At 41.8% G+C, this 15,685-nt stretch overlaps 1 protein-coding gene across 4 annotated transcripts; it reads left to right on the top strand.

Annotated features, from left to right (window-relative positions):
* The first annotated feature begins 4,920 nt into the window (after positions 1 to 4,920).
* Positions 4,921 to 15,190, top strand: LOC112261861 (KH domain-containing, RNA-binding, signal transduction-associated protein 1). Of its 4 annotated transcripts, XR_006084570.1 has the most exons (12): positions 4,922 to 5,269; positions 7,467 to 7,594; positions 9,743 to 9,859; positions 10,231 to 10,377; positions 10,545 to 10,687; positions 10,776 to 11,040; positions 11,686 to 11,762; positions 11,917 to 11,975; positions 12,192 to 12,363; positions 14,168 to 14,235; positions 14,659 to 14,693; positions 14,817 to 15,190. XR_006084570.1 is itself a non-coding variant. In XM_024437490.2 (9 exons), the coding sequence occupies exons 1-9, from the start codon at positions 5,110 to 5,112 to the stop codon at positions 12,296 to 12,298; spliced, it is 1,200 nt and encodes a 399-aa protein (XP_024293258.1). In that variant the 5' UTR covers positions 4,921 to 5,109; the 3' UTR covers positions 12,299 to 13,230. The 4 variants fall into 4 exon arrangements, 2 of the variants coding, with proteins under 2 accessions (XP_024293258.1, XP_024293257.1); XR_002955231.2 differs by having other exon boundaries at positions 14,659 to 15,190; XM_024437490.2 differs by lacking the exons at positions 14,168 to 14,235; positions 14,659 to 14,693; positions 14,817 to 15,190 and having other exon boundaries at positions 4,921 to 5,269; positions 10,548 to 10,687; positions 12,192 to 13,230.
* Positions 15,191 to 15,685: the final 495 nt, after the last annotated feature.

Genomic DNA, 15,685 nt, shown 5'->3' with positions numbered 1-15,685 from the left:
GGTTAGCTGAATACTAACGATTTGCCAGTAAAGAAGCTAACTAGCTTCTGAACTAGCTTCTGATTAGCTTCTGGATTAGCTTCTGGCTAGTTTCAGGCTAGCTTCTTGGAGTTTCTGGCTAGCTTCTTGGAGGATTACAGATTTGAGGTAAATAATACTTTTTTATAAATATAAATTGGTGAGGCGGGTTGCAGGAGAGTGTTTTGAAGATGAGTTGATGGAAAATAAAAATAAAATGTATGTGAAAAAAGTTGTAAATATATATATATACAGGACACGACAAGACGAGGACAAAAGACGTCTGAACTGCTATGCCACTTGGATTGCTCCTTATCAGCTCTGCCAGAGGCTCCGCCCCGAACAAGTAGAGCAGGGGGGACAGCGAGCACCCTTGTCTTGTGCCCCGTTCCAGAGGGAATCTGTCAGAGTTCAGTTCATTAGTAGTCACCATGGCATTTGGATGAGAGTACAGTGATTTAATCCATTTAATACAATTTGGGCCCATATTGAACTTTTCTAAGACTGAAAACAGAAAGCTCCACTCCATCCTGTCAAACGCCTTCTCAGCATCCAGTGAAGCCAGCAGGACAGGGGTCTTCTGTGCGTTTACTTGATCAATAATATCAAAAAGACAGCGAATGTTATCAGAAGAGTATCTGTCTCTAATAAATCCAGTTTGGTCCGCTTTTATTATTTTGGGAAGAAGAGTGTTTAGTCTTTTGGCGAGCAATTTGGTAATTATTTTATAGTCGAAATCCAACAAGTTTATGGGCCGGAAGGACGAGCAGGATAGGGGGTCCTTGTCCTTTTTGAGCAACACTGTAATGCGAGCTGTGTGCATTGAGTCTGGGAGAACTCCGTTTTTGCAAAAATCCTCCAGCATTAGCATGAAGATAGGGCTAAGCTCGGGACAAAAAGCTTTGTAGAACTCTCTGGGGAATCCATCTGGGCCTGGAGGTAATTGCCTCTAGGATCTCCTCAGGAGTGAAGGGGGAGTTGAGATCTTCTTGGTCGGTCTCTGATAGTTTAGGTAGCGAGATTCCCTCTAGGAAAGAGTGGAGTTCTGCCTCCGTGTGTTTTTTCTCAGAGGTATATAGTTTGCAGTAAAAATCATGAAAAGTTCAATTGATATTTTTGGGGTCATATGTGACCTCGTCCTCTGCTGTTCGGATAGCCATGATTGTACGCTCTGACTGCTCCTTTTTTAATTGGTAAGCAAGCAATCTACTGGGCCTATTGCTATACTCATGGTATTTCTGTTTAGTAAAGAAAACTTTTTTTTTAATCTCCCGAGTATAGTCCAAATTCAGTTTAGCTTTGGCTGCTTTAAGGTGACTCCAGGATGTGCTGTCTGGGGATTGTTTATGTATTTTTTCACAGCATTCCAGCTCCCTCTCAAGATCTAGCCTGTGTGCTTCCATTACTTTTTTCTTAGAGGAAGCATATGCAATTAGATGACCTCTTAGTGTGGCTTTAGCAGCGTCCCACATTGTGGTCGGAGAAACAGGAGAATCTTTGTTGTCTTGTGTGTAGTTGTCTATCCATGTAGTTACCAATGTATGGAACGCTTCGTTTGATAGCATGGAGGTGTTGAATTTCCAGCTCTTTGACCTCGGGATGTTTTTGCAGAGGTCAAAGCGGAGGTGGACGAAGGAGTGATCTGAAAGTGCTATGGATCCGATTGTACATGTGGCTGAATTTATGAAACTCTTTGGGATAAAAATGTAATCTATAGAGGTGTGTCTCTTGTAATAGCGCAATGTCTGCTTTTTCCTTTTTTAGAGCACATAGTATCTTTTTCCGTTTTATTGCATGCCCTAGACCATGGCAGTTCCATGTCAATAGATTTAAGGTACTAGTCATCGTCATCGAACAGTAATCTAACTTTAGTGCAAGTCATCGCTGGGTAAAAGTGGATAGTAGTTACAGCTGTGTTCACATAAAAGGAAAATAAATGTTGTACATAAAATAACAATCTCTGAACACCCCAGCCGAGTTCCCAAACAACTCGACACATCCCGTTGGATCCCTCAGCTAAAGGAAAATAAATATAATTTGGACGGTATAATGACATTTAGCGGGGCGGGTGGGTCTTTGGATATCGGCTATATGTTGTCTTACCTCCTTTAGTAATAGCATTAATCGCATTTAGTCATTGGTCCATTTCTCATTGACCAGGATTGTCTTTCAAAAAACGTTTTGCCTCTTCGGGAGTTTTGAAGTGTCGCAAGGCTCCTTGTTGAAGAATCCTGAGCTCGTTTGGGTATTTGAATCCCCTGAAGATGCCTCTGTCAATTGAGTATTTCTTCACTTCGTCAAACTCTCTGTGCTTTCGGCGTATTCCAGCTGACAGGTCCTGGTGTAAAGTGAGTTTGGCGTTTCCCACTGTGATTGTGTTGTTTTTCGCCGCCTGTAGGACTCGTTCCTTGTCGGTGAATCTCAGGAAACGTATGGTGATTGGGCGCGGTGGTTGTCTGGCTGCTGGTGGGTGCCTCAGTGCTCGGTGAGCTCTTTCGAGTTCTATGGGCCTGTCGGTGGACAGGTGGAGCCACTCAGGAATTTTGTCTTGCAGGTAGCGTATCAGTGGCATGTTTCCCTCTGTTTTTGCGCCCAGATTGAATAGAACACAATTATTCCTTCGCCCCCTGTTTTCTCTTCCAGATGCTCTATGTTCTTTTTCGCATATGCTATTGTTTCCATGGCTTCTGTCAATAAGTTTTCCATGGATAGGATTCGCCCCTCTGCCTCGTCCAGGCGTCCCGGGTTTATGGTTATCTTGTTGTTGATATCAGGCAAAGCTTTTCCAGGATTGTCACCTTGCCCCCTATCGCACGCACTGAGCTGAGAATTAATGGCATCTAATTTAGTGTTTAGTTCTGTACGTTGGGAACTCAACTCAGAAAGGATGTCTTTGACAGAGTGCGAGGTTGGCATTCGTTGGGCCTCGGGGGGGGGAGCGGGTCCTCTTGCTCCTGGCTAATGGCGCTAGCTTTTTCTGAAGCTAGCTTCTTCTTGGAGGCCTTTTCCGTCGCTAATGCTCGAGTCCGGGTAAAAATGTCACCTGTGTCGCCTTTAGTAGCCGCCATTACTTTTTTTTACTAAAGCTAAATGAGTTTGAACTTGGAGTGGAGGTAAGAGTAGGAATTGGAAACTACTTGTGCGGAGCTCTTAGTTCATGCGGCCATCTCGTTCAAGGGTCACGTGATCCCCCAGTGATTTATTTTTGTGCAGTGATTTATTTTAGACAAAGAACATTTTACATTTACTGCGGCTTCCCGCATGCTCGATTAATTTGCAGTCTGGACACGCGGAAGGGTGAACATCTCCTGATCTGACTGCAGCTGGGAGGGACTGCTGCGTGAGGACTGGGCCGCCTGTGAGTGCTTTGGGACGGGGATGGGGCCCACGGCAGCACCCGCTGCTCGTTGAGAAGAGTAAGAACGACACCGTCAGAGACTCCAAAAGTCTCCAATAACACCAGAAAAAGTTGCTAGATTTGTCGCTAGTCGATTTTTTTGAAAATGTGTTGCTAAAGGGGTATGAATACTCGCTAAATATAGCAACAAAGTCGTTAAGTTGGCAACACTGGCTGCCTGTGCACGAGCTGAGCGCCTGGTGCTGACGTCACTCACAATGCACTTTTGCTGCCAGGCACGTGTGTTGTGACTGAGTGTGTGACAGAGAATAATTTTTTTGTGTGTCATTTAGAGGGAAAATGCGTGCATTTTAGCGTTTGAGTCACCTTTCAAAAGTTGCTAAAAGCTCCAAATAAATATTTAAAAGTAGCTAAATTTGTTGCTAGGTGCTGTTTGAAAAAGAAGTTGCCAGGGTAGTCTAAAAAGTTGCTAAATCTAGCAACAAAATTGCTGAGTTGGCATCACTGAGAGAAGGACAGTGCACAGTCTAGCCATACCCCCAAGTACTTGTATGAGGTGACTACCTCAAGCTCTAAACCCTCAGTCTTGCACTGTTTCGCTGTGGTTTTAATCTAGCAAGAGGGCAAGAAAAATGTGAATGAATAAGCCTTTTCATATTTTATAGTATGTCCATATATAGTTATAATCTGTTTTAGGCCATTTAAACAGCTTGCATCCTACCCATATACACGGGGAGAAGGGCTATGTAAAGGGTTTTGATTTTGACATTCTGACCATATGCAATGTGTCTGCCTCCGACATAAAAACGAATGTTTGACTTCCACTCAAAATTACTTATTTAATTATTTTAGATTGAAAGAAGAGAGCTCTCTCTCTTTATCTTAGAGCTATGAAAGTAGTGTATCTATTTTCACCTGCTCAATATCTATTCAGCAAGTTGCTTTGACATGTCTTGTGCAGTGAAGAATTCGAGCTGGATAAATAAAAATACATTAAAAAAAACTCCCGTAGACGTAACGTTGCAGTGAAGCGATATAAAGGGACTTAATGATTCAGCCGACCACCAGAGGGAGGCAAATACCCGTTCATTCGACAGAGGACGCTGACAGAGACATAGGAAAGTCTGGATGGTTGTCTTCTGAATTATAAAACGGTGGGAAATCTATAAAACAAGTAATGTAAACATATACATATATGTTTAAGTAATTCTAGTGCCTGATTTCGGGGACTGTCAGTTTGAGGTTAACTAACTAATATTCTGCCTAAGAAGATCTGTGATTTTTTTTCAACTAACAAGGATGCACTTAGCCTTCTGCAAAGAGTTGTTCGGTTAGGTATCAGCTAATAAACCGTTGTTTTTCCTGTACAGGCCAACCACAAATTAGGGCACAAACAACAAAATAAGTAGCTTCTATTCTTGCTTTCTTGACATAAATCTTCGGCAAAATTTGAACTTTGCCGACTCACTGGCCATCAACTAAAAAACACTGCCTCTTTAAATCCACTAGGCAGCCTCGTTTCCGATTTATAAAACATGTGACGTAATTGTTTTTTGTTGCACAAGAAGAACGTCGTCTGTTCTACCAACCTCTTTTGTTCACGGCCCGCTCTCGGTTACCGCTAAAATACGGACAACGTGTATCTAGCTAGTTACCGGGGAATAACATAAAGCTAGTAAACGTCATACAGTGTGTTGTTTTGGGGTACTGCCGACTGCTTTGAAACTAAGTGAATGAAAGCTTTGCAGAACGTGAGCGACATGAGTTCCGACGCTAAGCCCGAGCCTAAAAAAGGCAAAATGGAGAATGAAAGCAAATATCTCCCCGAGCTTCTGGCAGAAAAAGACAGCCTGGATTCGTCATTTACTCACGCAATGAAACTGATATCTGCAGGTAATATATCACAAATATTTTGGTTGAAATGCACATTCGCAGTGACTCCTGAATTTGTTTGTTAGTTATAGTAGGCTATCTCTGGGGTAACGTTAGTTGAAAGAATGACGATGGCTAGCTAACGTACTGTAGCTTACGTTAGCTAGTAGTCAAACCGTTCTGGTTTGTAACGTTAACCCATTGATTACTGCACAAATTATTTGTTAAACGTTGACATCTCGTTCATATTTGTCATAAATGAAACGGCTTTGGTTAAACACACCGCTCTGTACTGTATAGTTATATTTTTTATTTTTAAGTATTCCCTTGGACAATGGTTGATATGGAAAGAGGCATGTTGGCACGAGGTTCTAAGGTAGAGGCATGGCACCAAGTGGGGGGTGTAGTGATGTAACTAACGTTAACGGGATAATCTACCCTAAACCACTGATTTCTGTGATTTATTGTGTAAAGTAACAATTGAACGATATATAAAAAATATAAGGTTGGTAGCAGCATGTGAACATCTCTATGGCAGGGCTGGGCCATAATTTTGTCTAGAGGACCACATGGGGATTAAAAAATATCCAGAGGGCTGCACCGATGTTCTCATTCTTCCGGAACAATGTGCACATTTAAAAAAAAAAAATTTTTTTTACTCCAACCTGCCGGCCAGATTGAATGTTGCTGAGGCAACATATAGTTGGCGCTAGATCTGCGCATCTAGGATTGTGCATTCCCGGTAGTACGCGTGTAGACCCGCTCAGACAAAAGCATCCTTCATTCAGACTGCAAGGCATACTTTCCCTCAGCCATCTAATGGCGAACCACAGGGGAAAAACGGGAAACGTGTATCGCCTTCATTAAACACAATTGCCCCCACCTTCAGCCAAGGGTGTGCAATATCCTAAATTGTCTGAAAATAGTGGGGAAGTTGTTTTAAGACAATACACATCCCTGCCATTTTTTCCGACTGCTCGCAAATTGGGCTTCTGAGGCACTGCATCTCAACGTTAGAGGCGGCACTACAGACACTGGTTTGATCCCTGGCTGTATCACAACTGGCCGTGGCTTGCAGTTTTTGTTTGGAACAGTAGCTAGTTGGCTGACATTATACGAAATGTGGCTGCTTATTTGTTAGTGCTGTAAAAATGTGTAGTTAATAACGAACCTTAGTAGCTATCACTTTTTTTCTCGACTTAGTTAACCATGACTGGTTGTCTCATCTAGAATGAATGCACTTAACTGTAAGCTGCTTTGAATAAGGGAGTCTACTAAATGACTTATGTAAATCCAGCATTTACAGTTCGATTCCTGAATTTCTGGCAGATATTTGAAATTGATAGTAGACACCAGCTAGTGTGCACATCTGCAATTTGATATCTGCTGCAAAGTTACTGTACAATTCTTTAGGCAGGAAATTGTTACGTATGTTGGGACCTCTGCCAGCAATGTCATGGCTAAGTGTCAGACCAGGTTATAAACGGCTTCATCCTGCTCCAGTGCTAGTTAACTGCGTTATCGCAGCTTGCCTCACCCCTAGCACCAATTTCTACCAGACAGTTCCCCATTACCTGTCTGTCTCAAACTAAACAGGAGTGTGCATTACAAGTTTGGATTATACAGTCTGATCAGCCATTTTTGTTAATTATGTCAAATTAATGGTGCCTCTGATTCTTGAGACTCACCTTAACAGCCCCACTGCACCCCATTGTAACAATTACAGCATCAGGGTTGAAGACAAAAGGCCAACTTGTCATTTTCAGTAGGATTTTGAGGCCTGTTTGCCAGTTCTGAGGCTTTCATAATTATACGGGTGTTTATCTAGTGAGCGGAGCTCAGTTTCCCCATAATGTTTTGGGATGTTGGCGGTTGTGCAATGTCTAATGCCTGCAGCATTTCACTGTTGGGGCATCTGTGTTGTAGAGGATTAGAGACCAATTGTCACACAACTGTCTGTTCTATGCCAGTTGTCTTTGAGGAAATGCAGGTGCTAAAATGTCTAGATCAGTTGGCTTTTGTCGTGACTCCGGGATGTTCTCTAGTAGGGCAATGCTCAGATGTCGCTACTTTAGTTATTTATACTTGGATTTGACCAAGCTCTGCTAATTGCTTGTGAATTATGAACATTTAATGAAGCACTTGCAATACGTTCAATCATTATCAAAGGTACAGTAATGATTTAGTCAAACTAAAAACCCATGTTTCCTGTCTGTAGAGATTGAAAGGATTCAGAAAGGAGAGTCAAAGAAAGAGGCAGAAAGAGAAACATACTTGGACCTGTTTACCACAAAGAACATCAAGGTCAAAGAACGTGTGCTAATTCCCGTCAAGCAGTACCCAAGGGTGAGTAAAGTTTTTTTCTTGGTCTCCAACGAAAGTCTGTAATTTTATTTTTTTTCCCTCAATCTTTAGCCTAACATCTGAAAGATTTATGATAGAATCATGCAGTTTGGGCCATTGTGTGTAAAATGTGATTACTTTTGGGGGGGCATAATTACACATTTGTAGACTGCAGGAAGCCCAAATGGATATAATATTGTACTAGAACATCATCTCAAACCTTGTTTGTATATGGTTACATACACTCAGTGACCAGTTCACTAGGTACACCCATCTAGTAGTGGGTCGGATCGCACTTTGCCTCCTGAACAGCTGGAATTCTTCAGGGCATGGATACGTTGCTCAGTTGTCAAGGGACCTAACGTGTGCCAGGAAAACATTTCTTACACCATTGCCGCCAGTACTGTTGACACCAGGCAGGATGGGGCCATAGACTCATGCTCGATTGTCCACTGTTGGTGATTGCGTGCCCACTGGAGCCGCTTCTTGTTTTTAGCTGATAGGAGTGGAACCCAGTGTGGTCGTCTGCTGCAATAGCCCATCTGCGACAAAGACCGATGAGTTGTGTGTTCTGAGATGCCATTCTGCGCACCACTTTTGTACTGCGCTCTTTGTGGCCCTCCTGTTAGCTTGCGGATTCTTGCCATTCTCCTTCAACCTCCCATCAACAAGCTGTCTTTGCCCACAGGACTGCCGCTGACTGGATGTTTTCCAGTCAGCGGAAAGCACACTTTCTCACCATTCTCGGTAAACCCTGGACACGGTTGTATGTGAAAATAGCAGGAGGCTGGACTTTTCTGAGATGCTGGAACCAGCGCAGATGGCACTGACTATTATACGACACAAAGTTGCTTAGGTCACTCGCTTTGCCCATTCTAATGTTCAATAGAACAGTAACTGGATGCCTGTCTGCCTGCTTTATATAGCAGGCCATGTGACTCACTCCGTAGGTGTGAACTGTTTTCATGAATTTGGTGGTGTACCTTAACTGGTGTATATCTCTATGCGTGGGAATAATTTAGAACAGATTTCCAAAATTGAAATCACTTGGTGCTGGTTTCATGTCGTTGTCCCCCCAATTTGGGGGGGGGTTTGCTCAGAACTTGAAAAGCCAAATAAAATTGTCCGCCAGTGGGGCAACCCTGCTCTACTTCGTCTGGTTCGCCTTTACTGACAAGGGACTCGTCACTGACGTGGAATGAACTTCCACCCCTCAGGCTTTTCAGTGACCAACTTTAATGGATATGACTGCATGTAGTGGAATGATGCTTTTTAATTTCAGGGGAGTGAAGTTGAAATGATATGTCACAGTGCTCATTCAGATATGCAGAATAAAGACATCCACATCATTCCATTCTGGACCTTCGTGCATATATTATGACTATGACATGTCTCTTTGTTGGTGATTGGTCAACAATGGAGATTGTTCAATGAAGCATTGTCATTTGTGCAAATTTTCACTTGAGAAATACCAAACATCTTAGTTGGATGTCAAATTTGAAGATCTCTTCTGCAAAAATGTCAATTAATGACAGATGTTGAGTTATGGTAAATTAATCTATTTCGAGGGTGTGTTTACTGGCTATTGCGTTTCAAGATGGACAAGTGGTACTATTGTCGTTTTGCAAGCTCGCTTGTTCACCTAGCAGAATTTGTCTGACACATGTGCAAGGCTTAAGGCGTCTAGATATGAATTAATACAAAATGTCCCACATAAATGGGCAATTGCAGAAAGAGCGGTGTTGGTTTGACCATCTGATAATTCAAATTCATTCTTCTTAATTTCGATGAAACAGCTCTCATATCTACCGCCATTAAACATGGACCGATCTCAGTCTCCTCGGCAGGCTCTCGCCCTCTTTTTCATTTGAGTAAGGAAAAAGGGTTAGGAGAAACCAAATGGCCCTAGCTATCACGTTAGAGTGCCTGAGTGACAAATTAATCTATTAATGTTAATGACTGTCTCGGGCAGCAGACTGACTGTCCCTGATCTCCCTTAGCTAGGGTGGGAAAGGCGTGCATCACACTATAGGTTGGATAGGCTGTGCTACGATATCTTCCTCAGCCTAGCAACATGATATATGACTCTGAATTAAACAATCTGCATCAACAGAGGCTATTTGTCATCTCTTTTCAAATTATTTTTTTCAGTTCAACTTTGTTGGTAAGATTCTGGGACCCCAGGGGAACACGATCAAGCGACTCCAGGAGGAAACTGGAGCAAAGATCTCTGTGTTGGGCAAAGGTTCCATGAGAGACAAGGCGAAGGTAAGAATGTCAGGAGGAGCTGACCAGGTACATGCGTGGAGTCCCTTTGAAACAAACATTTAGCAATCAAATATATATGTGGGAAATCTACTGAGTAGCATTGGACTTAATTTAAGCAATAAGGCCTGAGGGGTTGTGAAATATGACCAACAGCTAAGGGCTGTTCTTAGGCACGACGCAACGCGGTGCGCTTTGACACAGTCCTTAGCTGTGGTATATTGGCCATACATCACAAACCCCTGAGGTGTCTTATTGCTATTATAAACTGATTACCAATGTGATTAAAGCACTAAAGGTTTTGTCATGCCCGTGGTATACGGCTTTCAGGGCTCGAACCACCTAGTTTATGTAATTTTGTACGTTAATTTCAGGAGGAAGAGCTGAGAAAGGGCGGTGAGCCCAAATATGCTCATCTGGGCATGGAACTGCATGTCTTCATAGAGGTGTTTGCCCCCATACCTGAGGCATACCTGCGCATGGCTCATGCAATGGACGAGGTCAAGAAGTTCCTCATCCCTGTAAGTATCCCAGAGAGCATCCTGCTTCAGCCACAGACATTTTAAAGTTGTGATCTATGGGTTGATTTATGATGGCTTAGCAATGGCCCAAGATTTTCCATGCTGCTGCCATGTTCTAATCACGGACCTGCCATGTTAATGTAGCTCCTACTTTCTTTACTTATAAGCAGGACACCATGGATGGTATCTGCCAGGATCAGTTCATGGAGATTGGCTACCTAAATGGAGGTCAGGACTCACAATCCAGGGGAAGAGGGGGCCCCCCAGGCAGGGGCAGGGGAGCACCCCCACCCAACTCTGCAGGAGCCAGGTAGGATTCAGTGCCTTTGGCAACCCCTTATTTTACAAGACCACAATCTTTCCAACTTTAAATTTACAAATATTTTGTTTTTCTTCAGGGGGCGAGGAATGCCACCTCGTGGAGGAGTCCCTCGTGGTGGAGCTTCCCGAGGAGGGCCACCCAGGGGTGGGTCCACCAGAGGGGCTCCAGCTGGTCGGGGTGGACCCCCCTCCACACCCGCTAGAGGAGGCACAGCACAACGTTCCAGACCCCCCGCACAAGGGACGCAAAGGATGCTCCCGTCCCCAGCCCACTCGCACCAGCAGCACCATCAGCAGCACCAACATGCGCAACCACCCAAGGCTGAGGCCTATGATGAATATGTACGTCAAACCACTCAATTGTTAAGTCATTGTGTTGTGTACCTAGTCTCTTTCAGAACTAAAGAGGAGCTGTCAGTTTAAGGTCGTATTTATTATAGGTCTATTTATCACGGCTGACATGTCACCTCTTCATTCATGGTTAGCTACCATTGATTTTTTTCTACACTGGATCACTGATAGGGGGTGCTGTGTTGAATCAACTGCCTCCATCTTGGCATTCCTAACATTGTAAAATATTTTGGGCGCATTAAATTATTGTCTACATTTGTTTTTGCCACACTTGTTCTTTTGTACACTGTGGTGCATATGTGAGCTTACACATAAACAAATTTTCCTTGCATTTTAATTTTCGATTAGTAATATTAGACCCCACAAACTTAAATACAACTGCTTGTGTCCTTGAGAATTTATTGAACTACTGTAAAATCCCATTTATTAAGGAGGATTGCTACTACTGGGGAGTGCAGCTGCTTCAGTCTCAATGCCCAATGTATAGCATCAGCAATCCAGGGTTTATAGAAATCATTGGTATCAGCCCAATGGAACCTTTCTAGTACACTTGAGGTGTTTGTTCTGACATTACTCTAGCGTTGTACATGTACCGTGTCATTCTGTGGTTAATTGCTTATGTTGTCTTTTCCCCAGCCTGCCTACGAAGAAAGCTATGCTGAGCCTGCATATGAAGGTTATGACAGTTATTACAGTCAACAACCTCCACAAGCGTAAGTTTCTATCTCATAGTATAATGGTTCATTGTGAGTTTTTAAACAATGAAGTGGCCAATCCTCAGGACAGTGTAGGAGCGCAGACATTTCCTCTCACAATATTCAATGTAGTGTCAAAATGGTGGAAGACTGTTTGACCTTCTCTTCTCAGGGATACAGAGTACTATGACTATGGACATGGAGAGGCTCAGGAGGCCTTTGAACCCTATGGTAAGATGATAGTAAATTAATGGTGGTGAAAGTTGGTATAACCAATGTTCTTATTTTCACATACATTCTCAGATATTGAAATTACATAATTGGGCCAAACTGGTCATCTGTCAATGTTTTGTACTGAATGAATTGACCATTGCTCTTTATTGCCACACTGCGTGTATCCAATCATTGACCTTTGTTTGGGACTTTTGTGTGCATTTTCTCTCGTAGCCCAGGACGATTGGGAGGGTTCGTGGCCCACCACTGGAGGCAAAGCCCCTCCTGCAAGGCAGGATAAGCGGGGGTCCTACAGAGAGCATCCATACGGAAGATACTGAACGGCTCGGGTAGAGGGTTGCCCTGGCAACTGTCTCCCGTTGTAAATCACTTTTAACTCTCTGAAGTAATTTCCCTCTTTCTTTAATTTTTTAAAAATGGTTTGAGAGCAGGGTAATTGGATGTATCGCATCGAGTGGGCGTAGCAAGCAAATGCAAGGATTTTGATAAAACGTTTCATTCAATGTTTGTTTCCACTGCATCTTTGAGTTAAGAGCTCATTTAATGGTTGCTTGAAGATTTAAAAAAAAAAAAAAAAAAAAAAAAAAAAAAAAACTTGATACCTTGTGTAGTTTAATGTTCAAAAATGTTATTTCAGTTTGTCTGTCATGAGAGGATTCAGTGGCAGTTGCAGTCTCATTTAGGCTGCATTTCAAAAGTATTTTTAGCTAATAAACTTGATCAATGACGTCAATGTAACATCGGCAATTTAGAATGAATGGGGAAGAACCTAAATACATTTCTGGACTTTTTTTTTTTGTATAATCTAAAATTCCATAGGTTCAATTTTTTTATTTTTCTTATTGAGTTTTGAAATCCATCCTTATTAGACACTTGAGACGGTATGTCCTAAAATATCTCGAGTCATTTCAATTTGACTTGATTGTGTAGTACATTCTACTATAGATATCTTTTGCGATTGGCTTACTTTAGTCTACATCTTATTGGGCTGACTGATGGAAATTCTGGTGAATTACTCTATTTTGTGTCCTACCAAGATTTGGACATGGTCTTTATGTAAGAACTGCAGCCAACTCAATATTATGTACATAAACTAAGGACAATTGTATTGCTATCTAAAGTTGTGCAGTCTCCAAAATGCATAGTGCTATATGTGTACTCTTGCCTAAATAGGATACTAAATATATCCACAAATGTTTTGCTGCAGTGCGTTGTATCAATAAAGCCTCATTTGTTTTTGTTTTTTATCCAACTAAACCTGGTATTTTGCTTTTGTTGTATAGTAATGCCTTCCACTAATAAAACTGATCCTCATTTTGAGGTTCTTCACAAAACTCAAAAACAATCACCAGATTATTGCATGTACATAGAAGACAAAAGCAACCAAAAAGAACATTGCTCTATTTTGATAAAGAGCACATCCTCTTCATCTCTCTCTTTAATAGAGGATCTAGAAGAGACCCATTATGTCACGTAAAATAACAATGGTTCCTTAAGGTAATGTATTTCCAAATACTTCGCCTGACAATGATAGTGCCTGGACTTGTATTATTTGAAGTCAATTGTTACGACAGCCCACTTCCTCAAGCTTCCAATGATCCATGTATTTTTAGTCATTTGAAATAACTGATTTTCAACAGTATTTCAAGTCAAGCTTGCAGGATTCTTACTTGACTTTAATAAAACCAGCCAGCATGACTTTGCATCAAAGAAAAATATCGCAGGGGAGAGGATGCTAAAAGCCTAAAGATCACGTCAAGAAGGTAAAACAAACCCCAACTGTCATTTGTTAGATATTTTTTTGTCTTATGCACAAAATGCTAGAACCTGCTAGTCATCCAAAACCAGTTGTCCAAAAATACATACCTGCATAATATGCTATGATGACCTGTTTCAAACAAAATAGCTGTACAAAATTATTAGAAATGATTGTAATGCAACTCTTGCTAAAATTTGAAAACAGTTAATGGTCCAATCATTTCAACTGCCCTCCCTGGCTTTTTTTGTTTGTTATTTTTAGAATAATGTTAAAATAATTCAATAAGTCGTGGTTATAAAGACTTACAACCTCCGCTTGAGTTGCATGACATTTGCAGTGAAATATTAGTCTTGCATGAATGATCGTTTTCAAGTACATGTTAGTTGTCAACAGCACTTGCGCAGGGGTCTCATTGTATTTCTGTCCCCAGGTATTCCGAGTAAGTCCCTCTCTGGGTTTGAGAAAGGCATCGGACTTGAGCTGAATAAAGTCCTCTGGGTAAGTTGTCCATTACTCTTCAGCAATGTCATGGAATTTGACTGGCTAAAGCTGCTATAGTATTTTAGGTTTTACTATTACTTAAATTGAGGAAAACTGATGAAACGATGAGTGAACAAAGTCTGCCATCCACCTGAGTATTCCTCATTTTGCGTGTGCTTGTTGAAGTTGGCCAGAAAGCTCCTAGTCCTCTTCATAACTAACTGCAATGTTTTTGTAATGGACCCTCAAGCTGAATTTTGTCGGTCTTTACCAGCTGTAGTAGAAGATCAAACCAGTGTTGTGACAAAGTACTTACTGCTAGACTGGAGGAAGGCGGGTGGAAATGTTGGTGATCTCCAATTTTGTTCTCAATCAGGTTTTGGGAAGTGCTCCGTTTTTAGTTGCGCAACAGGGTGACTTGTGAATTTATCATTTCAACAGGTTTAATCCAGTGAAAGGCCTTGAAGACTGCACAGGTAACTTAAGCCTGGCAGCCCCATGTTTTGTTTGGGGTTTAACTGTCAGGATTGCCACAAGGCTTTTCTTACACAAGATATGCCCATCAGTTTGCTATAAATGAGGATGTGTGTTCGCTCCAGCACTTATGGATAATGGCACATGGCTGCTTAATGTCTGCAAGTCTCCAGAGAAAGAACATGAGGCTTACAGTGCATTCAACTTGAGAGGATGAAGTAAATGCACTGGTTCCTGACAAAGCAGCTTGGAGTAAAAGGAACTGAGTCGTATTCTGGGAAATGATGCAGACAATTACATTGATAGAAGGCACAATCTGCAATATCAAAACTTATCTTACCCCTAAAATGATAATTGCTACATTTCCTTGACTTTATTTTTACCTTGTTTTACTTGTTTTTTTTGTGATTGTAAAATTGTAGTTGCCTCAGGAAGGTCTTGAATCATTTCTGTGCAGAATAACTTTCCTTTCTTAAATAAATCCCAATATTCTGATTAAGCTATCTTTTTGTCAAATTATGTTTTACATTTTAGTCATTTAGCAGATACTTATCCAGAGCAATTTACATGAGCAATTGGGGTTCAGTGCTCTGTTCAATGGCATATTGACTGACTTTTCAGTCTGCTCAGATTCAAACCAGCAAACTAGGTCACTGGCCCAATGGGCTCAACCTGCTGCTTTGAGGCTTGTATATAAGTTCAACCCTTCAGCTGCCTCCCTTATTTATACTGATAGAAAATATAAATGCAACCCTTTTACTGACTTACAGGAAATCAGTCAATTTAAATATTCATTAGGCCCTAATCTATGGATTTCACATGACTGGGTAGAGGCGCAGCCATGGGAGTGCATTGTCCCACCCACTTGGGAGCCAGGGCTGGATGTGGAGGTCCTGGGCTGCCGTGGCTACATGTGTTCTGGGGTTGAGGCCGGTTGGACATACTGCCAAATTCGTAAAAAATAATTTGAGAGACTTATGGTAGAGAAATTAAC

Source organism: Oncorhynchus tshawytscha, linkage group LG11 (assembly GCF_018296145.1).
Source record: "Oncorhynchus tshawytscha isolate Ot180627B linkage group LG11, Otsh_v2.0, whole genome shotgun sequence".
Lineage (NCBI taxonomy): Eukaryota > Metazoa > Chordata > Actinopteri > Salmoniformes > Salmonidae > Oncorhynchus > Oncorhynchus tshawytscha.
This window is presented reverse-complemented; position numbering and strand designations above follow the sequence as displayed.